At 43.2% G+C, this 17,276-nt stretch overlaps 1 protein-coding gene across 1 annotated transcript in view; it reads left to right on the top strand.

The window, feature by feature from the left end:
• Nucleotides 1–13,744, top strand: part of LOC122489810 (prolyl endopeptidase) — a 119,463-nt gene extending 105,719 nt beyond the window's left edge. Inside the window, exons 11-15 of the mRNA XM_043592028.1 lie at nt 221–357; nt 3,084–3,178; nt 5,963–6,094; nt 9,781–9,937; nt 12,989–13,744. Coding sequence (XP_043447963.1) covers nt 221–357; nt 3,084–3,178; nt 5,963–6,094; nt 9,781–9,937; nt 12,989–13,283 — 816 coding nt within the window. The 3' untranslated portion in view covers nt 13,284–13,744. The remainder of the gene's footprint in view (nt 1–220; nt 358–3,083; nt 3,179–5,962; nt 6,095–9,780; nt 9,938–12,988) is intronic.
• Nucleotides 13,745–17,276: the final 3,532 nt, after the last annotated feature.

The following is a 17,276-nucleotide window of genomic DNA, read 5'->3' as shown; positions in this document are numbered from 1 at the left end:
TCAAGTTCAGGTGTCCCTACTTTCAGACACTTGACTCCACACTATCTCCATAAAAACTGAAAGATGCTTCACCACTAAATAGCCAGTGAATGGTACTGGATATCCATTGTGCTCCTATCTTCAAGAGAGAATTCACTACCTGCACGTTTTTCCATTTAAAAGCATGCAGGTGTTTGTTGACTAACTTCTACTAAATCTACTCTACTTTCTTTTGTTCTAGATTTTCTACCCCAGTAAGGATGGTACAAAGATTCCAATGTTCATTGTACATAAAAAGGGCATAAAATTGGATGGCTCTCATCCTGCTTTCTTATATGGCTACGGCGGCTTCAACATATCTATCACACCCAACTACAGGTAAGCACAGGATACTCTTGGAACTTCAGCGTATATTTAATCCTCACCATAGAGTGGGAAGAGACCAGAGACTAGACTATTAACTCATTTTTAAAGTATATTTAACTGTATATTTCTTGCTTGTTTTTGTGGAGGAGCAGGGTTGTGTGTTAAGTATGTATACTTTGGGTCAGGAATTTCAGGATCGTTTACAAGCTAATTTTATGTCTTCAGTGAACAGGTTGTTTGAGAACTAGATGCTGAGGCTATATATAGCTGCCAGGCTACAGAAGGTTAGCATCAACTGAGGTCTTACAGAAAGGAAGCTTGTACCTTCAGTGTTTATCATTTGCTGTCACACCACTGTCCTCAGTATTCTTTTCAGAGGGAATGTTTTTTCAGCTAATGATTATATTTTTCAGCAGCACAGAGTCTTAAAATAGACCATCTTAACATTCTACCACAGTATATTTTCTGTATATTCTGTTACTTCATTTTAAACTGTTCGGTTTATGTGATGATTTACCAACAAGTATTGTTCAAGGGGGGAAAATCTGCATTGGTACATTTGCTATTATTTAAACATCTTCTGTCAGTTATTTGCAAACTTGATTTCAGTATCCGATTCACAGTATAAAACGGAGTTTGTGGTGAACATTTTTGGTAAAAATGAGGAGTCTCCTACCAGCAAGACCAGCTTTAAGCCAACTTCTAAATAGAGCCTCATAGGAAATCTGGTCATATTCAGGAAGAAATGTATGGACAGGTGACTACCAGGACATAAATTCAGAGTAGATTCAAATAGCTGCCCAAAATTAGAAGACAAGGAAACTGTTACTTTGTTTTGAGCCTTTGACAGCTAAGTACTTAGGACTTGATTAAGTATGAAACACGGTCCCTGCCCTGAAATACTTGATATTATGAACTGCCTTGGATATCTGCTTAAAGAGTTTGATTTTATCCTTTTGTTAGTGAAAAGCTGATGAAGTTGTAAAATCATCATGTAGACCAATATTTTCAGAGGATTTGTGAGGCATCATTACGTTAATAAAATGAAGGGAAGCCAGTCAGATGAGTGGAGTAATGGTTGCTCTTCATTCACTGTCCAGCGACAGTGCTATTTCTACGTCCTGCAAGCCGCCTCCGCACCAACCATTGTTCTAGGCAGGGCCTGAGCTACAGGTGGGCTGCCATGTCATTGTGTGCCCCTCTTTATCACTCAAAGTGATGAAATCCAAGCTTCAGTGAACAAGTCAGAGATTTGCACCCTGAGCCTCACTTCCCTTAGTCGCTACAGTGGGACTTAGACAGGGACAACATGGATTTCTCCGCTGATCTGTTGTAGCTAAAACTGCATATCTTCGTTCATTTGTACAAATAGTTATTAATCCTGCTCTTTGGGAATTTGAGAGATGAATAAGGGAGGGTCCCTGTACCATTTTTATCCCAGGACCCAGCAGATAGGCTGGGAGCTTCCGTAGAGACCATCAAGGGTGCATGAAAAATTTTGATGAGAAGACCAAATGATTGGAAATCCATTTGGCCAATCCAGTCGTGTGCTATGACCGCCTCCCCAGACTCCCTTTCTCTGCATCCTCAAGACTCGGGAAATTACCACTCAGGCCATCTAGAGTCCCAGGTTACAGAGACCTGCATTTCCCCAGTTACTAAAAGGGGAGAACAATAAAATTTTCATGAACATTTCTCAAAACACAATTAATTTTAGCTAACAGCAAATAGATGTCATTCAGCACTGTGAGGGTCAGACTGGAAAGAGGAAGAGAAAACAAAATCCAAATTTCCCAAAGGACTTACTTAACTCTTTCTCCTAGCAACTTTATGCTATAGTGTCTTATTTAGTGCTTATTTATAGTGCTTATTTAGTGCTTATTTCCAGAAAACCTTCTCCAGCCCTGAGACCTCCATGCTTGCTTTCTGGCCTGTGTCCTTGGTCTCCTCTACCTCTCTCACACCTTGTGTTACCTAATTTAGCATCCTAATGTCTGTAAAACTGGAAACACTCTTTAAAAGAGGTTTCTTTCTTCCAACTTGCATAGTTAGGAGAAAGATACCAGAAACAGTGGAGCAGGGACCACCACTAGGGATTCCTGCCAGTCCAGAGCTATTCACACCAGGGCTGTGTCATATGGCTGGTGATACTCAGTTTGCCGATACGGTTGTTTAAAAGATGGACTCAGTATGAAATGAGTGCTTCTGGTTCTTTCTCTGTTTGCATTGTGAATCATGTATTACCAGGGTGCCTGGGTGGCTCAGTCGGTTGAGCGTCCAACTCTTGATTTTGGCTCTGGTCATGATCCCAGGGTTGCGGGATCAGGTCCCACATGGGGCTTCATGCTGACTGTGGAGCCTATTTTTAAGATTCTCTCCCTCTCTCTTTCTCCCTCTTCCTTTGCCCCTCTGCCCCACTTGCACACACACACTCTCTCTCTAAAAATAAAGTTTAAAAAATGAATTATGTATTCCCACTTCGTATAGTAAAATATTTACCAGTATAGAAAAATGAGATAAACCGAATGTTCATGAAAATGTATGAACTTTGCAGTTAAACATTAATCAGAATTCTTATATTTTTCACTTTAATCAAATAATACAAAAATATGAATCTCCTATTTCAGTATTTTACATGTAGAATGTCTTCAGGGATACATTTTCTTTTTGATGGAGGGAGACAACATGGTCCTTACCAGGCAGTTAACAGAAGGTTAACTGTTTGTTCTGTTTCTCAGTGTGTCCAGGCTCATCTTTGTGAGACACATGGGCGGTGTCCTTGCAGTGGCCAACATCAGAGGAGGCGGCGAATACGGAGAGACGTGGCATAAAGGTGAAGTATTTTCTCTACAGAAACACAGACATGGCATAGCAAAAGCTACGTCTGAATGAGCTGACGGGGTCAGGAGCAGAAAAGTGTTTGGCTAGACAAGTGAAAAATAAGGTATTTTCAAACATGTTGCAGGCACCACTGCCCCTCTAAAAACAAGTCCGTGTTTTCACATTTTGTTTCCCTTTGTAATCTGTTTATTTTAATCTAATGAAGTATGTATTTTTCAGAAACATTCCTTTTAGACCATAATCAGAATTGGTGGGGTTTTTTTTGTTTTGTTTTCATTTTTGTTTTGTTTTTTATCTATCACTGTCAAAAGTGAATCTGCAGGGCACTTTTTGGTATTTATTCTGTCTCTTCTTAGTAAATACCAGGTTGGTTGTGTGGCATTATTTGGCTCTCTCAAATAGGTCATTTTCTCTTAAAAGAAAAAGAGCAATCTAAAATAGAGCTTCCTGGGCATTTCTTTCCTTGTTTTCTCTGATTTTCCCATGATTGCTGTGAAGTAGCATCCTCCTGGCCTTGCTGCTGTGACTCCATGATGGGCAGGTTTTAGACCCAGGAGCTCCGTCCTTTGTCTTTTCTGGTTTTAATGATTTAGGCTCCGGTCTCTGGGCTCCTGAAATGTGTATTCCAGTTGGCTGAGAATACTGCTTCTATATGAAACTTCATTCTCCAGACTGTAATAATTTTTTAAAGCCCTAACCCTTCCTTTTCTTTATATATGGGGTACATCCTTTCTCCCAGCCTTTTGTGTATCTGGAATTCATAGACTAACCAATAGCTGGAGGAGGATGCAGGAACACACGTTCACCCTCACAGCCCCAGGTTTCTCCCCTCTCTTGACCCTTGACCATCATTTATGAGAAAGCCTGCTAGGACAAAGGTGGCCACCAGTGCTTGGTCAGCAGCCCCAGGTTAAAGGGGTCTTTTCCCACAGTAGGAACAGCAGATCTGTGTATATCTACTTGTTCCCAAATTTGAGGCCTTTTCTGCATCAAATCCAGGCCGCAATGATGAGGATAGATCTGTAAAGAGATTTTTCAGAAGTACCTGTTACATGTCAAGATGTAGGAAAGGCCAGGTCTGACTGAACATTTCACCAAGCACCCCAAGGGCTGACATCAGATAAATTATTTGAGCATCTTAGCAAGAGTATTTCTCATTAACAAATGGGCTCCTGACCTGCCTGCCATCATTAGGTCAATTACTCCCATGTGTCATCCCCAAAGACTTTATCAATGGTCATTGTGTAATTTTGACCCTGACCTGATATTAAGAGTTTAATTACTTTAAAATCATACTGTGATATTAAGAGATGATTGATCAAATAAGAAAATCTCTACATACCATATATTTGACTCGTATCCCAAATCCGTATGCTAAGTCTGGATCACCTGAAACACCTGATTTACTAATGACAACGTTTGTTTTAACTCACATACACCCCTACGTGGACTCCTGGTCCTGTGGCCCTCTCCTGGAGAGCCCAGATTCTTCCCCATAAAACCCCTCTGGTCTTCAGGTGTCTACCATGCTATGTATGATAGGCACAGTGCTCTTTCTCATCTCTGTATTAATTAGAACCAACTTATTGTCCAAAAGCCCTGGGTGGAGTTTGGAGCTTGAGGGAGGCTAACAGTAGACGATCTGTGCTGTGTTTAAACTGATTCATAAACTTCTCCAGATTTAGGCATAGGACCAGAAATGTACTTTTCCAGTTAGACCCTAGTATACTGAACATTGATATATCTAAATTCCGTTCTGTTTATGTATGGAGTTTAAAATTTAGTGCTCTTTAGAAAATATAGTCATATACCCAAAATGATATTATTTCTGGAAACTAAGTAATCCTAGCTGTTCTAATTCACTGATAATTTCTGATTAAAATTTTAATAACATTTGTTTTGATATTAAAAAATTTCTTCGTAGCACTGCTTCATCTTTAATTGAATTTCTGTAGAAGTGGTTAATCTCAGATATCTAATTAGAGCTATGCCTGCTTCTTGTTCATTTCATAGGCAGTTATTTCAGACATCTGTTCTTTTGAGGGTACATCTTTGACTTTTGGCCTTCACTTTTAAATATTCCAAGACCTTACAAATGTTCCTCTCTTTACATAATTTGCATGGTTGTATACATTGGATGACTTCTAGAGGAGGAAATCCGGATTCTCTGGGGAGATGTCTGAGATCTTCATTCAAGAACTGAGGAACTGTAATAGGCTGCTCTCTGCAGCACTACCTTCCCACCTAATTCCTGCTTACATTCCTTAATTAAGAGCAAAACCGAAGAACTTCTTTCTCATCATTAGGATTTCAGTCTCCTGCAAAGGGGAGAGGGCTGAGAAGCACACCTGTGCAGAGCACTGCCGTCGTCGTCCCCGGGTGGGGGAGGCACACACAGCCCCATCGTTGTTCACTAGGTGGAGCTCAGAAAGGGTTGAGCACAGCTCGAGGTTAAGTTCAGCTTCTCCAAAAATCTAGGTTCATTCTGATTACATGCTTTCATACTTTGGTCCTCATGGTTCTCTGACATAACAGATCATCTCTTCTCTTTGGGCCACTGCCGTTGTATTTAGAAAAATACAAATCCACCTTATGGCTTGGTGATTGTGGTATTGATGGATTTCCACGATGCATATTCTTAATGTGGTGTCAGCCCATTGTGTTTAAGTGATCAATAGTTGAAACTCTGCCCTATCATTTGAATTCCATTTAGGTTAAAATTGTCTTTTTTTAATGTTTTGTTTCTTAACCAGTCTTTCACTTTGGCACATTGCAGGTGGTATCTTGGCAAACAAACAGAACTGCTTTGATGACTTTCAGCATGCTGCAGAATATCTCATCAAGGAAGGTTACACATCTCCCAAGAGGCTGACTATTAATGGAGGTTCAAATGGAGGCCTCTTAGTGGGTGAGAACTGGATTTTATTGTACTTACTAGTTAACACTCTGGGGGTTTTCAGATACACTGTAGACAGCTCTTGATTTACTTGGCTCATGGATGGGAGCAGTGGTCCAAAGACAACAAAACCCATTTGTATTGGAGTAGGTACCTGATAAATGACACATAAAGACCCAGCTGAGGGGCACCTGGGTGGCTCTGTCGGTTAAGCGTTCGACTTCAGCTCAGGTCATGATCTCATAGTTCATGGGTTTTAGCCCCACATCAGGCTCTGTGCTGACAGCTCGGAGCCTGCTTCAAATTTTATGTGTGTCTCTCTCTCTGCCCCTCCCCAACTCACACTCTGTCTCTCTCCCTCTCTCTGAAAAGTAAATAAACATTAAAAAAAAAAAGATACTGCTGAACCCATCTTACGTAGACTTGATTCATGATAGCCTGAAAAGCTGTCCCTCCTGTCTGCCCTGAGCTCTTCTGAGCTGCACACTGGGTAGGACCCTGTCCCCACACGGATCCACAGGTTTATAGAGTTCAGCCATCACGGGACTGAGCCTGATAACCCCTATGGTTATGCTACTCAGAACTTGCATGATCATCATGAAACATTTGTTGAACACCTGTGCTGTGGGTGCAGCGAGAGGAGAGATGGAGAAAATGAGGTAGCATACAGGTGGATGCACAGAGTAACAGTAATGAGCGAGTTCATACTGTTAGTTCTCACTTGCTGAGCACCTGTGCTGGGCCCAGGGCTGAGCTCTTCTCATGCATATTCTCATTTGACACTCACACAGCCCAAGAGACAGGAACTGACTGGGATTGGGTTAGTCCCGTTTTCCTGATGACTCAGGAGCACTGAAGGTTGAGTAGCTTGCCTAGGGTCACACAGCTGGAAAGTGTGTGATGTTGGGGGTGCACCCCAACACTATGGTTTTAGAGTCTCCTTTCACCTGTAAGTGGCACTGCCTCAAAGTGGCTTGTCCTAATTTTCAGTAGTTAAATTTCACTTGGTAACGAACATTTATGGGCTTTGCTTGCTAGGGTCCTACACCCAACGTCATTAGGATATGACAGGCCATTGTACAAATGTAGGCTGGACTTACAGGCACAAGTTAAAAACACATGTGAAAATCCACTGTTTTGGAAGAGGGTTCAGGGAGGACAGCACATTCACTCAGTTTCCTTATCCTTGAAATGTACTGAGTCATTGCAAAACCTGAATACCTACCTGTTTTTACTCTTTACCCCTCTTGTAAAGAGGGGTAGTCTTGTAAAAAATAGAATATAGTCTTGTGAAAAAATTTTCGCATGGAGGTAAAATACATACGTCCAAAATAATTTGTTCAAATTTAGACAGGGCATTGATACAGTTTCAAACAACACAGACACCACCTCTGACCCCACGCAGCTTTTGTTCTAGTGGAGGAGGCAGACAACACACCAAAGGCCCTGAGGCCAGCAAGAGCACAGAGCATTCTGGCGACAGTAAAGAGGCCCACGTCTGTTGCTGGGCATGGTGAGCGAGGGAGAGTGTCAGGAGAGGTGAGAGACGGCAGGAGGCGAAAGCAGGCAGGACCCCGTAGCCAGTGTAGAGGACCCAGTTTACTCTGTGAAATAAGAAGCCTTTGGGGGAGTGTCATAATTTGACTTATTTTGTGATGGGATCAATCAGGGCAGACGGAAGGGGAGGTGAGGGCAGAAAGGCAGGCGGCCAGGGAGGAGGCCTCCATCCCAGTGAGGCCCAGTGGTGGCGTGGCCCTGGAGTGTGGCGATGGAGGTAGCAAGAAGGGAGCAGATTCTGGGTGTGTCCTGAATTTGAGTGAACTGAATTTGCACGTGGATTGTATGTGAAGGTGTAAAAGAGAAGCATTAAGGGCAAATCTAAGATTTAATGAGAAGGGGTATTGAAAATACCATCTGATTCTAATAGTGGGAGAATTGTTCTATAATTTACTCTTTCATCCAATAACTTCTTTATGTTTTCAGTTTGATATTCAGGAACTGGTTTATGTCTTTTGGCAAACCTGTTCCCATGAGGAACTTGCAGAATTGGATTTCCCTTTGTCAATGTGTTGAATGCTTATTAAAAAGGGGCTTATGGAAAGCCCCTCTCACATCTGAGTGAGAGAATCAGGGTCCCCCAGGGTAGGACTCAGGATCTGGCATTATGAATGAGGACTGAAATCAGAATTAGGGTGCGAACTAGGTTTTTTGCCAGAGGCAGGAAAAGCCCAGATTTTCTTGACTAACTCTTCGTCATGCCAGCTTTGATGTGACTCCCCTGCAAAGCCTCCCTATCTGCCTTACACCGGGTTGGGTACCCCTGCCCCCCACTTCCATAGCACCCAGACTTGCCCATACTGGAATTGATTGTTCACTTATCTTTCCCACTAAAACATTTACTGGTATATCTCCAGTGCCGGCACACAGCAGGATGTTCAATAAACACTTGTTGAATTATCAAAACAAAGAAATACATTTATATAACTTAAGTATACAAAGAAGAATATTTTAAAACAGTACAAGAATGTGTACTGTTTAGTTGATTAATTAGAGCCTGTTCTGGGTTTCAGTCCCTGCCTTGGGCTGTATGAACAGTTTCTACTCACGACACTTCCCACACCACGTGTGTGGGGTTTTCCCCCAACATCAACCAATTCTCCAACTCTCCAGACACCCACTGGATGTCTTACAGCTCAGTTCAGTTCTGATACTGCCCACAGTCAGCACAGACTCCACAAGGCAAGAACTCCGACTCACAAAACTGCCCCCACTTCAGACACCCAAGTCCAAGCCTCTTGTATTTCTGACTGACTGGCTATCAGTTGGGGTTCCATACCTGCCTCCTCAGGTTTGAGAATCTGCCAGAACAGTTCATAGACCTGAGGAACAGTAAGATGGAAGACATGCATAGAGTAGGGAATGGGGTAGAGGGGTGCTTACAGAACTTCCATGCCCTCTCCGGGAATGCCACCCATCCAGTATTTCAGTGTGTTCGCCAACCTGGAAGCTCTTTGAACTCCACTGTTAAGGGGTTTTACGGAGGTTCTATTGTGCAGGCATGATAGATTAAATCATTAGCTGTTATTCAATTTTCAGCCCCTCCCTCCCCAGAGGTCAGGGGTGGGGATTAAAGATCCACCTCTCCAATCACATGGTTGGCTCTTCCAGCCACCAGTCCCCACCATGTAGCCATCTAGGGAGCCACCAAGAGTCACCTCTTTAGCATAAACTCAGGTATGGTTGAAAGGGGCCAGTTATTTCTTACCCCTATCACTCAGGAAATCCCAAGAGTTTTAGGAGTTCTGTGCTAGGAACTGGGGACAGGGACTAAATATATATTTCTTATTATGTCATAGATCCTGAACAAGTTTTCTTCGTGGAAACAAAAAAAAAAAGGAAAGGGAGCAGGAGACACAGATTTTCCAGGAAGTCCTTGACTTTTTCCAAATAACACTCCCCTATTGAGATTCACTTTGGGGAGTAAAGCTCTATTCCTGGTGAGAATACCCTACCCCTCAGATATAGTGAAAGGAGGGAGAAAAGCTTATGGCCATTAGGCAGGGGATTTATGATGGTTTCTTCCTGTGCTCTAGGAAAAAGGATAACCATGGTTCTGAAAGTATTTAAAGTGTTATTTTGTTTTTGTTTATTTAGATGTTTAATGATAGACTGCCTCCCTTTTCTATCTTGGTTTTCAGCTGCTTGTGCAAATCAGCGTCCTGACCTCTTCGGTTGTGTTATTGCCCAAGTTGGAGTAATGGACATGCTGAAGTTCCATAAATATACCATTGGTCATGCCTGGACCACCGATTATGGGTGCTCAGACAGCAAACAACACTTCGAATGGCTTATCAAGTAAGGTTTGAATTCATATTGATATATATACATATATGTATATATACGGATATATGTATACGTATATGTGTATGTATGTGTGTGTGTGTATGTGTGTTACTAACCGTGTGATATTGTACTACTGAACAGAGTCAAAAAGATAAGTGTTTGACTCTTTGTCCTCTACAGTTTCTCATATTTGCATATAACTTACTGCAAAAGTAGGGAAAGTGATGGGAATACCTATGTGTCTTCCTTGTTTTGATCTTTAACAACAATAAACTACAAAGATGTGATAGGCAGACTTATAAGCCCCACCCCACCCCAGATTCCTGTCCCCTGGTTTCTTTAATCAGACACTAATCTGGGTGCTGCTGTGAAGGGACTTTGTAGATTAAATTAAGGTCACCAGTCAGCTCACCTTAAAATAAGGAGATAATCCTGGATTACTGAAGTGGGCCCAGTCTAGTGACTAACCCTTAAAGGCAGAGCACTTTCTCTGGCTGGAGTCAGGGAATGCAGCAGAAAGGGAGGTCAGATTGGAATCATGAGGGCTAGATCTGCCATTGCTGGCTTTGAAAATGGGGGAAGGGCCTGTGGGACCTGAGAACAGTCCCCAGCCATCATTCAGTCATCAAAGAAATGGAAACCTCAGTCCTGTAACCACATGGGAACTGAATGAGTCTGGAAATAGATTTACTTCCCAGAATTTCCTGATAAGAGCCCAGCCAGCCGACACCTGGATTTTAGCTGAGACCCAGAGCAGAGAAGCCAGTTGGGCCAGCCCAGACATCTGACCGAAAGAACTGTGAGAATCTATGTGGGGCACCTGGGTGGCTCAGTCAGTTGAGCATCCAGCTCAGGTCATAATCCCAAGGTCATGGGATCCAGCCCCATAAATCAGGCTCTGCACTGAGCAGGCTCCCTGCTTGGGATTCTTTCTCTTAAGGAAAAAAAAAAAAAAAAAAGATATCTGTGTTGTTTTAAAAGCTGCCAAACTTATGGTAATTTGTTATCCTAGCAATCACAAAATAATAGAAAAAGGTGTCATTATACTTTACATCTATATATGGAATTTTTTAAGAAGGAAATAGAGATGTATGCAAGTACATTAAACTTATTTTGTTCTCTCAGTGTAACCATGTATATTTGAAACTACAAATCACATTATGAAAGTATTGCATAGCTTCATTCCTCGCCTTCAACCACTTTGGCAAGAACAGTGAGAAAATGGCAGGTGTTTAGACTCTTCGAGACTGCAAGCTACATTCTTTTCACTTCCCACATTTAGGGGTTTGGAGACCGTTAGCAGCAGCAGTTAGGAATTGCCCTTAGGATGGTGGAAGAGCTCTGTGTCCCCTGTCCCAACCTTCTCAGTCAACTTTAAATTTCAGTACAATAATTTCTCCAAAAACTTTTTCTTTCAGTGCTTTTTGTGGCTAGCTCCTCACTTAGAGATTCAGCTAAAATGACTAAAGTTTTTTCGTTAAATACTTTTAAACACACAGATAACCTCATTGGCAAATACCAGTAAAAGCTGAATATTTAAAGAGGCTCTAGTTCAAATTAAAGAAAATACACACGTAGAGAGAGAAGTCCCATCTAAACTCAGTTGAAAATACTGACTGAATTGTTTATCAAAGGCAACAAAATATTCAATGGAACTTAATACTTCTAAAATTAATTTGGGGGGAAAGAAGGTTCTAAGTATTTTTTTCTCTCAAGATGTCTGGGATATTCCTACTTTAGACTTTAATTTTCCAAACTGGCACTCGCAGGGCAGTAGTTTCCTCATACCTCCTGTTCCCAAATGAGCACAGAGCTCAGCCCTACACCACAAGCTGAGCCAGAGGGGGCCTTACCGGGAGCTGCTAAAACCCTGCAGCGTGTCCCATGAAGCACCGTCCGGAGACTTAAAGGGGGTCTCCCCAATGAAGGAGCTGAATTTCCAAGTTTGGGAATAGCTTCAATAAATTTTCTACAGAACTTCTCAGAATCTTTGATGTATAAGTGTGGCATGTGTGTGAATCTCACAGGTAGGAGTTGGTATTCTGAGTAGGCAGAGTTTTCCAAACCTTTTTCCCCGAGAACTAACCCTTATCTGGGGTTGATCCAAGAGCACTCTTAAATGAACCAGAAAACCAATCCATTGCCACCCCCCTCTTTTCTGTTGGGAGGCTTACCTCCAGAACTTTTCAGTCTTGATATGGTTAAGTGAGCAGAAATTTTACTATTTTTGACTATTCACCCTCCAAATAAAACTCTACTAAAATAGTTGATGGTATTCATTAATACCGAACCCTCTGCAAGACATGATGTCCATATTGAGTCAGACGTGAAGAAAAAATAAGACATCTTGCTCACCTAACTACTATCAATTACTGTTTAATTTGGCTACACTTTTATTCTTAAAACCCTTTTGTTAGCTTACCCGGAAGGCTGTGCTTCAGAAGGCGCCTCCTCTCTGCTCCTCCACTAACTCCATCATCATCGGCCAAAGGCCGTTTCTTTCTGCTGGCCTGTGAGAGCCGGCAAGAGGCCCAGAGGGGACCCATGTTCTTCCCAAGACTGCCAAGCTGAGCCTGGAATAAAAGTTTCATAGATATTAAAGGGGCAAAAAGCTGTAACTTTGAATTTCAAGTTTTCCAACAAAAGAAAGGCTTGCACCTATGACGTCCACAATCAGTGGTTTAAAGTCAGTCCGCTTTGTAGTCACGAAAAAGTAAGTCTAAAGAGTATGGGAATCATTCAAGACCGTAAGTGTGCATATATAGTTACGGTCATTTCAACAGCCCCTTGAGTTTTTTGCTTTTTACACAGTCTTCCAAAGCGCAAGCAAATACGTGACACCGCTGCCCGGTTTCCAACAGCGCAGCTCGCTAGGGCCCAGCTGACGATGCAGGCAGGGTCTGTGGCGGTCCCCCGTGTGCCAGCTAGCTGCAGCCGTCGCTGGAGAAGTTAAGCTGCTACGCTGCCTCGCTCACTGGGCCCACCAGTCCTCCTTGATGAGCCTAGCGAACAAACAACTTTGCTTTAGATATCTGGCCCCACGGAACTGCCTTTGTCTTTCAGATATTCTCCGTTGCATAACGTGAAGTTACCGGAGGCAGACGACATCCAGTACCCGTCCATGCTGCTCCTCACCGCCGACCACGATGACCGCGTGGTCCCACTCCACTCCCTGAAGTTCATTGCCACCCTTCAGTACATCGTGGGCCGTAGCCGGAAGCAGAGCAACCCCCTGCTTATCCACGTGGACACCAAGGCAGGCCACGGGGCTGGGAAGCCCACGGCCAAAGTGATAGAAGAAGTCTCGGATATGTTTGCATTCATAGCACGGTGCCTGAACATCGACTGGATTCAGTAAATGGAATTTCCCACTCCCTCCTGACAGCCGGGGAAAACCTCAAGGGCTTTCACACCGTTAACTCGGAGAAACCACTGGGCATCATGCTTCCCCACGTGGACACTATTCCCGCACTCACAGACTGCAGTTGAACAGAACTGCTGTGGGAATTTTATCTTTTTTAGGCTTCTCCTTTTTAGCAAGCCCTTGGCGTTTCTTTTTCCACCCTGTGCAGGCACATGTTTTAAAAAAAAAAAAAAAAAAAAAAATTAAAAAGGCATGTTTGGATAAATAGCTAAATGGCAGCCAACACATCGTGAATAATAGATCGCTGAATTCAGAGCCGTAGTCGGGCACACTTCATATAGAGCACTCAGTGAAATGTGCTTCTGTAACCGTAACCAATATAGCTTTAAATGTGAGAGCTGTTCTCATGAAAAAGACTTCTTTACAACAATAATAAATGTTATTTAAGAATGGGAGTCTTGATTTCTGGTTCCTTTGTGTTGAGGGGCATTCTGGATCACATCACTTTTGTGTTGGAAAAGCAGTTCGCCTTTCCGTACAAGTTAGTTTCCAAACAAGGAAGTCCTAGAAGGCCAGCCCTGAGAAGAGGTTGAGTGCATCCATTCCAGCTCCCTGGTTTATTGTGACGCGGCCATTAGAGGCAGGCTCACTCTCCTTTGTATTAACCACTCAGCCGACCATCGGAGCCAGGGCTCTTTTGCTTTGGACACCTCTTCTTAAAAAGCAGCAGACCAGAAGCTTCAGATTATTGACCTATCAGTTTGGTTACAAACTATCCTGGACATCGGAGTACCTAGCATATAAAACTAAGAGATCACACGAGTGAACTACCCAGATACATTTATCCAAACCTAGCTTAAAATCAGAAATTTCAGCATTTCCCAAGCTGTTTCCCCCCACGGACCACTTAGGAACAGACTTAAACAGTTTCGGTCCCTCACCCCTGCCACCCCACGTCTTTAGGAGGAGGATATACCATTCCTCAAAGGATAGTTCATAACATTTCAAGGCATTAACATCTCATGAAACACTGTTCCTTTGGGCATCAGTCTGGGAAATGCTGATCTAATTTATGAGAAGAAAACAGTTTCTTCTTTGTCTTGCTTCATCAGATGACTAAAATAAAACCACTACTTTGTAGGAAGTATCTTAACCTTAAAAAAGTTTAAAAGATCACCTCGTTATTCCATTAACTTGTACTTCCCCAAATAAGTCCGATTTTCCAATCATACATATTTGTGCTTTTCTTTAGAGCTCTGCCTTTCACATTGAGGTCTGAAATTAGACACCGTTTTCTGTCAAGTATATATCACTACATAGCAAGCCTAGCTGAAAGGTGGCTACTTTCTCACCTAGAATCAGGTATTCTATCAGAGTTTCAATAAGAAATGTATACAGTGTGGTTGTCATCGAACATGTGATGCACTGTATCCCCCTCCCCCCGAGAAAAGTGTGCCGCCCGCTATCAGCACGTACAGACTGACATCACCACCACCCACCACCTACCGGGACAGATGCTAACACTAGCTGCCATGCACCTGCTGACCAGTATGGCAGGGAAAAAAATACAGTTGCATAGATAAGCTAGAGGCGGCCTTTCCCTTAGACCAGTTGGGTCATTTGAGGTACGAACAACTGGGCTGTTCCCAGTCAGTCCAGAGCATTGTCAAGCTGGCACAAAATCCAGACCTACTTTGCCGCTGAGGTCTCCTACTTAACAGTGGAAAGTGAAAATGCAGTGGGTAGGGTCTCAGCTTCAGGAGAAGTCAGTCAGGCCCAGGTTCAAATCCCAACTCTCACTTAGTGAGTGGTAATTATGAGAAATAAGCAATACGGTACACTTATAAAAATGCCTACCAAATAATTGGTCTCTAATTGCGAGTTCTCTCACATCTAGATTTTAGCTGGTTAACTGAGCCCACAAACTGAAGGTAGCTTTTTTTTTAAATTGTTTTTAATGTTTTTGTTGAGACAGAAAATGTGGGGGAGGGGCAGAGAAGCTGAAGCAGGGTCCATGCTGACAGAAGAGAGTCTGATGTGGGGGGCTCAAACTCACAAACTGAGATCACGACCTGAGCCAAAGACGCTTAACTGACTGAGCTACTGAGGCACCCCTGCAGGTAGCTTTCTTAAGCTTTAAACATTAGAAGTATATGAGGTTGGCTCCTTCCCAAATCTCAGGTATCTCCCCTATTAGATGCCACCTTCTCCTGTCCAGTGCTCTGCCCCTCCGCTCTGTCTTACACTGATCTACGGTGTTTTGAAAACAAAGCTGCACACATTGCACAGGTAGTCTAACTGCCTCATCACAGGGCCTTGCTATACACACCATAGAGCATTTGTGGCTTTTGTGAACTAGTCACATTTACCATGCTTCATGTGTACACACCTGGAATAGTGTAAAATTTGGCAATTACTGTGTCCTAATACTCCCACTAGAACTTCGGCAATTACACACAAATGGTGCTGCTCGCTGGAAAGATTAAATTTCACCCAAGAAAGCCTGTCACCGGTCTGTGTATTATACACAGTTTCACCAGCCTTGGGGAGTTCCCTGGGACAGACCACATAGCCATTGACCAGAAAGGCTACAAAGACCCAAAGGTGCATGAAAGACAGGATTGAAAGCTGTGAGGGGCCCAGAAAAAAGCAGAGATCGGACTGGAATGCAATAGTCAGGCCAGTGGGATGAGGGCTGAGGCCAATGAATACGGAATATTTAGCCATAGTCTCCATCCATTCATTCTAGGGGGCAGGGGTGCCAAGAAAAAAGTCTTGCCCTCAAGAAGTTGACCCTCCAGATGGAGAAGACAGAGGATAAATTATTTTGCTGAGTCCCCAGTGCCCCCCAGCCCTAAGCACTCTGTCCTCAAGCAACCTTACAAGCCATTTGCTACCCTTACCCCCATTCGACAAAGACCTAAGTTCCCCAGCCAGGAAGTGAACAGGCAAGGCAGTAACCCTGGCAGCTGGACCCTGGAGTCTGTACTCTTACCCACTATTGTAGTACTAAGATCATAAACAAGAGGGTTCTTGTTCAAGATCGTGACATAGGAGGGTCCTGAACTTACCTCCTCCCACAGATGCACTGAATCTATAGCTACATACAGAATAATGTCCTCTAAAAGAAACACAAGTAGATAAGTCCTATGAATTGGGAAAATGAGAAAACACACATCGAAACAGGAGAGGCTGAGACACAATCTTACCTTAACCACCCTCCACGCCCAGCACGGCCACCCAGGGGGAACTCACAACTCAAGAGATTCTTCCTGAGGAGTGAAGGGTCTGGACCCCACATCTGGCACCCCAACTTTTAAGATCTGTACCTAAGAGACGAGCCCCCAAAGCATCTAGCTTTGACAGCCAATGGTGTTTGTGACCATGAGACCCGGAGGCTATAGCAAAATGAGAAGTACTTTTGTTTTCTGTAGTCTACTCACAGTTTTAATTTGAAAAATGAAAAGTCCATGAGAATAGAGAAAATTCTAAGAGTTTTAAGATCTACTCTCGGCAACTTTCAAATGTACAGCACAGTGCTATTAACTATAGTCACCATGTTGGACATGACATCCCCAAAACTTTTGGAAGTTTATGCCTTGTGACGGCTTCACCCATTTCACACACCCAAGAAACAGTTCTTAAAGGGCTCATGCAGACTGCTCTGGCCACCCCCAGAGCTCGGCGGAGAGGAAGCCAACTGAAAAGTGCCCAGTCTTCCTGTGAAAAACACCTGGGTGCTTATCTTAAAGATTTGTCCTGAGGGAGGGACAGGCTTCTAACTTAACACACACATAGCAGCCTACTGAACTACTCTAAAGACCACAGAGGCCAGTGGGAGCCATTTTCACACTCTCCTTCTGCCTCCTTCTGTGTCACCAGTATTTCCTGGAAAGGCATTCATTCACACATCTGGTGCCGTGGATTTTGCAGCTGCTGCCTAAGGGCAACCCTTGATCACACTGGGCTCTGGTGGCCTGGGGGACT

The sequence above is a fragment of the Prionailurus bengalensis genome, chromosome B2, assembly GCF_016509475.1.
Source record: "Prionailurus bengalensis isolate Pbe53 chromosome B2, Fcat_Pben_1.1_paternal_pri, whole genome shotgun sequence".
NCBI classification, from domain to species: Eukaryota; Metazoa; Chordata; class Mammalia; order Carnivora; family Felidae; genus Prionailurus; species Prionailurus bengalensis.
Note: the sequence above shows the minus strand (reverse complement) of the source record. Positions and strands in the feature narration are given on the sequence as shown.